Source organism: Nicotiana tabacum, chromosome 4 (genome assembly GCF_000715075.1).
Source record: "Nicotiana tabacum cultivar K326 chromosome 4, ASM71507v2, whole genome shotgun sequence".
In the NCBI taxonomy this organism is placed as follows: Eukaryota; Viridiplantae; Streptophyta; class Magnoliopsida; order Solanales; family Solanaceae; genus Nicotiana; species Nicotiana tabacum.
In genome coordinates, this window is record NC_134083.1 from 45,651,030 (window position 1) to 45,658,791 (window position 7,762).

At 37.0% G+C, this 7,762-nt stretch overlaps 1 protein-coding gene across 1 annotated transcript; it reads right to left on the reverse strand.

Annotated features, from left to right (window-relative positions):
• Positions 1 to 3,030: 3,030 nt before the first annotated feature.
• LOC107822371 (small ribosomal subunit protein bS21c-like) lies at positions 3,031 to 7,438 on the reverse strand. Its single transcript, XM_016648903.2, has 2 exons — positions 6,935 to 7,438; positions 3,031 to 3,411 (listed from the first exon to the last, which is right to left on the reverse strand). The coding sequence occupies exons 1-2, from the start codon at positions 7,381 to 7,383 to the stop codon at positions 3,297 to 3,299; spliced, it is 564 nt and encodes a 187-aa protein (XP_016504389.1). The 5' UTR covers positions 7,384 to 7,438; the 3' UTR covers positions 3,031 to 3,296.
• Positions 7,439 to 7,762: the final 324 nt, after the last annotated feature.

Below are 7,762 nucleotides of genomic sequence, written 5' to 3' on the forward strand. Positions count from 1 at the left end.
CGAGGCAAAGGTTTATTGGAATCTTGAGTTGGTTGCAAATCGAGGTAAATATCATGGTTAACCTTGAATTGAGAGAGTATGACTTATTTGTTTATTTGCTACGTGATTTAATATGCGGGTACAATGTATATGTGAGGTGACGAGTACTTATGCGTTGTGGTTGAGTCAAAACTTGCGGATGGAATTTGTTTACTGTGAATAATTGCCTATTTAATGAAGATATTCATGCTTAAGTTATTATTGTTTATTTGATCATTTTTCATGAGATTATTGCTAGTTTAATTATTGTTGAATATTTTGGAAGGTGAAGTTGGTATTCTGGTATTGAATTGATTGATAAGTATATATCCCCGCATTTAAATACTCTTCCGAATTTATATTATTTTTTTTATGGTAAGGAAGAGTGTAAAAGCAAGAAGGGTGATGCCATGCCATTTATATTATTTATATTATCCTTGCCATGGTGAGAAAGAATGTAAAAGCACGAAGGGTGATGCCGTATCATTTTCAAAGAGTGTAAAAGCATGAAGGATGATGCCATGCCAGGAGAGAGTTAAAGCACGAAGGGTGATGTTGTGTCAATCTTATTATTTATTTATAAAGTTATGGGAAGGATGGGAGTGAAAGCACGAAGTGTAGTGCCGTGCCATTTCATATTTTCAGTTGTTCATTTTATTATTGATGAATTAATTGGTTGCTATGTGACACTTCTCCTGCTGAAATTACTATATCATCCCTCTACGCATGTTCCCTCCCAAATTTATAAATTGTTATTTATTGTGCTATTGTTGTTTCGTATGTGTATATACTTGTACAGGTTGTTTACATACGTGACCCACTTTAGCCTCGTCACTACTTCGTCGAGGTTAGGCTCGACACGTACATAGTACATGGGGTCGGTTGTACTCATACTATATTCTTGTGCAGATTTTGGAGTTGGTCCCAGCGGAGTACCATAGACTTGCTCGGATTCAGCTACCCAGAGGAGACTTGAGGTATAACTGCACAGCGTCTGCAATTCTGAAGTCCTCTTCTATCTTATCTTAGCTGTGTATTATCTTTCAAACAGCTTGAATTTTATTCAGACCTTTATTTGTATTATTCTAGTAGCTCGTGCACTTGTGACACCAGATTCAGGGATGTATTTTGATGATTCGGTAGTTATGGTCTTTCACACTTTATTTCAGTAATTGACTTCCATTTAATTTAATTTGTTTTAAAATACAACAACAACAACAACAACCCAGTAAAATCCCACTAATGGGGTCTGGGGAGGGTAGTGTGTACGCAGACCTTACCCCTAACGTAGTGTGTGCGTTAGAATAAAATGGTTAAGATTATTCTAACGTTGGCTTGCCTAGCAAGTGAAATGTTAGGCGTCATCACGGTCCCGAAGGTGGGAATTTTGGGTCGTGATATTTTCTTAAGGGTATTTAAGGGTATGGGTTAAGGGTATTTTTTTGGGTACCCTACCAGTATCCCTACCGGGGTACTTGGGGGTAATTTTAAATTAAAAATTAGAAAAATTATATTTAAATAAGAAAAAGCTTTAATGGATGAAAAAATTTCAGTACTTTTATTTCAATACTTATAAAAATAAGATTACATATTTTTTTATAATTTACAGAATTTTTCAATAATTTCTATTGGTTCTTCTTTGAAATTGATAGCACTTGTTTTTCTGCGTCCCTGTTGTCTCCGGTAGATAGTAATTCATTACAGGCATCGTAGTCTTCTTGAATTATTTCTGGAGTTTCTTCTCTTCAAATGTTTCTGCAAGTCTTTATCACAAATATTATTTCTAATAGTTGTTCTAGGAAAACCTGGAAAAGCAGGATTATACGTTTCTTGTATGTAACTCCTAAACCCGGACTAGTTAGGATTTGTTTCAAAACGAGGACCCCCTCTCCCTAGCATTATCCTTAGTAGATCTATTACACTTTTTTTTACCCGTTTAGGAGCCATTTTTAATAATAAATGATTAAAATTACAACAAATAGCAACACAAGTATAACAAAAATAAATGCGAAAATTAATATGAATTGGAATGAATGTACCAAATGCCGACGTTAATTGCAACTAGAGATAGAGAGAGATAGAGAATTAGAGAGATATGAGAGTTTTTGAATGAAAATTGAAAGAATGAAATGGGGTATTTATAATTTTAAAATAGGGTTAAAGTGTATTTGAACAAATTTAGGGGTTAAAAACATAAAGTAGGGGGTAGGAGGATGTTGGGGAGCTAGGGAGGCAAAAATAGTCGTTTTTGGTTGTTGCCAGCAACTATTTTTAGTAGTTGTTGGCTAACGATACAAAAAGGCTAGATTATAAATTTAAAAAAAATTCGTTAGGTACTGGTCCGGTACCTTAAGGGTACTTACGGTACAGGTACTAAGGGTATTGTTTCGGGTGCCCTACCATTACCCTTACCCTTAACCTTCACCCCTACCCACCCACTGGAGCGGTCCGGTCCGGTCCAGTACCGGTATTACCATACCCTTAGACAACCATATTCCTCACACAAAACTGGAAAAAGAAAATCCCATAGACTACTATGCAACAAGGTAGTGCAGTTCGATGCACTAAGCTTCCGCTATGTGCGGGATACGGTGAAGGGTCGGACCACAAGGGTCTATTGTACGCAGTCTTACCCTACATTTTTGCAAGTGGCTGTTTTCACAGCTCGAACCCGTGACCTCCAAGTCACATGGCAACAACTTTACCAGATACGTCAAGGCTCCACTTTTATGCAACAAGAAAGGAATGGCAGAAAATGAAGCTAGGTATCCATAAACCAAAAGGTATTAACCAGCTTGTTATCCAGTTCAATTCACTGCAAGGCCTCTCTTTATAGATGGTTAAAGACCGGGAGAGGTGGTAGGGACTAGGGTTGCATCTATTTGCAACTCCAAAAAAGTAATACTGCTCGGATTAATAGCAGTAGTGCAAAACATAATTCTCTTGGCTTTGCTTGCACACTATAACTATTGCAAAATCACCACTGGTCGCCACATATTGCAAAATCACCACTAAAATCTAAAAAGCATATATGCAACAACCTTTCATTGATCTTCAATATAAACTTGTAAAAGCTCAGGGCAGCCATTGTGGTGAAACTAGTGCATTTCCAACATCAATATATTCCTATTGATTTACAAAATATCAAACTGCAGATATAGCCAGGTTCTATAGCAAAATCAGTGAGAGCTATGTAGAAGCTCTTTGCACTTCAATCAAATTTGTTATATGAAAACCTTTGTTCCCAAACCACTTCCTTTTCACTGTGCTCATTAAGGTTAAGTATAGGGTACTTCCACATCAATGAGGTCCCAGCTATCTTCATCGGACTTATACCCCTCATCCTTCAAAGTGTCCCGTGTATCCCATAGTGGAGCTTTCGGTTGATGCCTTCTGCAAATACGGAGGAAAAGCTTGGTTAGCCATCATTAGCAATTGTTAATCTGGTCCATACGATACATTAAGAGTTAACAACACTAAAACTAAGCTATCCAATTTGAAGGCAAAATTTGCAAGGACAAGCACAAGAACTCAAGTTGTCAACATCTGACAAATCTGACAATGAATTAAAATGCAGGTTTCTATTCCCAAGAGGATCCATTTAATCTCTTGCTCATTACCTCCCTCCAATCGGTCTATCTTACACTCAATCTATTACTTCCCAAGATTAATACAACAAAAGAACTCAAGTTGTCAACATCTGACAAATCTGATAATGAATTAAAATGCAAGTTTCTATTCCCAAGAGGATCCATTTAATCTCTTGCTCATTACCTCCCTCCAATCGGTTTATCTTACACTCAATCTATTACTTCCCAAGATTAATATGACAAAAGGTAATCTATCTTTTGCTGACCTCAAATTCACCAAATATATCCATTATTTCAGGGACTAGAGCTAAATATACCAGCCCAAACTTACTCTAGAACCTGTGATCACATGGCTGAAAGTGAAGAAAATAGAATCAAATAAGACCTGATAGACTTAGCACCAAAGTCAATGAACAACTGCAAATGCCATTCAATTATATTCCTCAAGTTAGCACCATCAGATTAAAGTGTGCATCATCATTTCGGAAGTTTTCGAAGGGCTGCCTTCGTAATTCTCATTTCTCCCCTGCACAGGCGACAGGGAAGGAAGGAGAGGAAGCATAATGCTATGGACTATGCTCGTCCAATCCCCTATGTTTAAAAATTTCGTCCATGCAGTCTACTTCCAGGTTACCACTTGTGTCTGGCACTTTGAAACAATGGTCCATTGAATATGACAAGAGATGTAATGAAAAAACTCCAAAGGAACAAAAGAAAGCTAACTTGGATGCTAGGAGAAGTTTTGCACACCCCCAAATGAACTCTGATCCCTATTTTTAGACAATTATGTGAAAAAGTGTAAACACATTCTTGCCGATATTTTTTTTTTTTTGAAAAGTCAAAAAGTTTTATCAACTGGTGCCAAGATGGTAAAGAAACAAGTACAAGACATCCCTACAGCTCTTACACCAAACATGTTACATATTCCCCTCTAACAAGTAACAAGTACATAAAGTCCAAATAATGATCCAATCTATCTAGAGTATTACTATAACACAAAATTCTTAATACATTTGTTTTTTATTCTAGGTATCTGCTTGTGGGACCACACTAGATATGTTGTTGTTGTTGTATATCTGCAACCTCTTCCCCTCAAAGCATGCCTTGTTCCTCTCCAGCCAGTCCACAAGATGCAGTTAAGGATACTCTAAACACACTCTTGCTGATATAATAGTGTTCAAAAATGCAATGTAGCTTCTTCAATATTAAATAAAAAGACCTTCCTTTAGAAGTGCCCACAAGAGTTTCAGAAATCAGTAAATGTTGGGTTTGTCATAAGCATCCAAAGAATGGAAGAATTTAAATTACTCATTGATAAGAAATGGCTAGGGATTAAAGAAGGTCAGGCATTGCAAAGAGTTAGCATCTCAATGCATTCTAATTAACGAATTAACGTATTCAATTGTGAGTCCTAGGAAAAGATAATACCCAAATGCTTCTTCTTTAAAGGAATGGGTTTGTCATAAGCATCCAAAAACTGAAGAATTCAAATCACTCATTGTTGGGAAATGGCTAGGGATTGAAAATGGCCAGGCATTGCAAAGAGTTATCATCTCAACACATTTAAATTAACGAATTAATGCAATTCAATTGTGACTCCTAGGAAAAAATAACACCAAGATGCTTCTCTAAAAGATTCCAGGTTTCACTTTACCTATCTGGACAAAATCCACACTAGGAAGGCATCTTATTTTATATTTAAAGGACCTATGACTTTTTTAGCTGCTGACACCCAACCCCGAACTTTCAAAAGAGCAAAAGAGGGCGAAAAGGAAAAGCGAGCATCCACCAGTTAATTGTGCTTACAGTATGATAGTACTAGCAAATACTTGGGCTCAGGCGCTCAGCTAGCTGGAATCAGGAGTTTTTCAGCATGCTGCACTTAGCAGAAACTAGGCATGACCATAACTGAACTGTGAAAACTTTCAGAGAAAGGCATGTCCAATATGTTTTCACCAAAGGATTAAAAGAAGCTATGAGACAGAAACAACACATATTCATTAGGAATGGAAGAAAAATGTAGGAGATATTGGTAATTGGCCCCATATCTTTTAGAGGTATGGAAATAAACATTGAATTAATATTAGCAGATTTCACAACAGAAAATGCTGAAATCAAGATGGTTTTAACTGATAAATATAACTTTCTAACACCAAATTAGTTGCGCAGAACTAAAGTCAGCATTAGGCATCTGCTCATAAATGTGAATGACCTACTCTGCAACAAGCAATAAGAGAAGAAAAGCTGCTTATGCAAGCCAGATACATTATGTCTTGAAGGAATTTATTTCACTTTTGTTATAGACCTCCATAATATCTTGGTTAGGCGATCAAACCCCTCAAACTTTTGGAACAAGGCATGTATTTTCCCCATTTCCTTTCCATTTTTTAAGATGGGAACCCCACTTAGGTGAGTTTCGCAAAGTTTAATCGGTCCCAAACACGGATAAAGAAGGATGGTCGTATAGATTGTGGTATGTTGACGGCTATAACAAAAATGTCAGAAGGGTTGCTATAGGTTCATGGTTGATATAGAATAGTCTAACTATGATGAGTGAATTCTCTTAACACTGAAGGACCTGAGTAGAGTAAAATGGATGCACATGATTTATATAACCGATCGCAGCTAGTTTGCGATTGGTGCAAATCTGATTGATTAGTTTTTAAATTTCTAAGATGGACTAAAGAGAAAGCTATTTTTAGAATAACAAAAGTGGAACCGAAGTTTAAAATTTTCAGTTTCCAGGACCTGAACACTATTTTTGGGGCAGTCAAAAGAAGGATGTGCATAAACTGATTTGGGGCAGAAACAAATGTTTAGTTTTTTTTCCTTCTAATTGTTAAAGGATCATGAAAATGTCAGGGAGAATAGTGGTAGACTACCCACCTTTAGAATTAAGGGCCTTACGATATCATGTGAAAGCATAAGCTCAACATTGCCACAAACTTAGTTTCAAGGGGCAAAGCCTCACCTGGCCAAATTTTAAGGGGCTCAGCTACACTATCTGATGCTTCTCTGTTCTAACCTCAAAATGCCTTTAGCACCCATTAAAGTGCTTTATACTTTTGCTGTGATACATGGAATTCCTCTACAAAGAAATTGACTAACCCAGGCAACTTCAACAAAAAGTGCAAACAGAACAGAACCATCGAAAACTGAAGAGCAAATGTTTGTGGTGGAATATGTATATTTATCTATTTATTTACTGCAACACATAACAAATTTCATACCATTCTTTCTGAAGAGCATAAAATTGAATAGATAAAAGATTAACACCCAATGAATTAAAGAACAACGATAATAAAAATGCAACATTCGAGGCAAACCTTTTGCTGTTTCGTTTAGCAGCTTCACGAGACTTGCGTTTCTTCTTTTCCTGAGTGGATTCGAAGAATCTTCGGCGCTTACTCTCTTGGATAACTCCAGCCCTGAGAACCTCTCTACGAAAGCGGCCGATGAGCTTCTCTTCCGGCTCGTTCTCCCCAGCTATAACCTGAACATTATACGCTGATTTAAAGAAGAGAATATTGGAAAAAGAAAGTGAAGGAAACAGATGGTCGGAAGAAGAGTGAGGAGAGTTGTCTTTGTGCAGTTTTAGTAATGGAGTTATTGGGGTTGTAGGTGACGATATGGTCGAGAGAGATGGAAGATTGGAAGGGACGGCATGACCAGTAGTGAGTTGCGCAGGTTTGGGAAGGGAGTTTGTAGTACAATGTTGGTTGTCGGGAGAAGAAAGCGAAGGGTTTAAGGAAGATGGTGACAGAAAAAGGGCCATTGATTTGTGGGTTTAAAGCATAAGCTCTCGGGTCTTACACTGTCATTGATCAAACCCTCCCGATTAAAAGACAAAGTATGCCTGTATTTTCCAACAAATGATGAAACGACCTATTAAGTTTCAATAATTGTCTTCTCAGATGAAAATTTTGTTAGAGCCAATAAAAGAGAAAATTAATTAATAGGAGTACTAATAAGTTAAGATAAACTACTAACCAATTGTTATAATTGTTATAACGGAAAAGGTCCAAATATGCCCTTATACTATACGAAATTGAGCACATTTGCCCTTCGTTAATATTTTAGCTCAAATATGCTCTTACCGTCACATAGTTGGTCCATATATGCCCTTAGAGTTACACAGTTGGCTCATATATGCC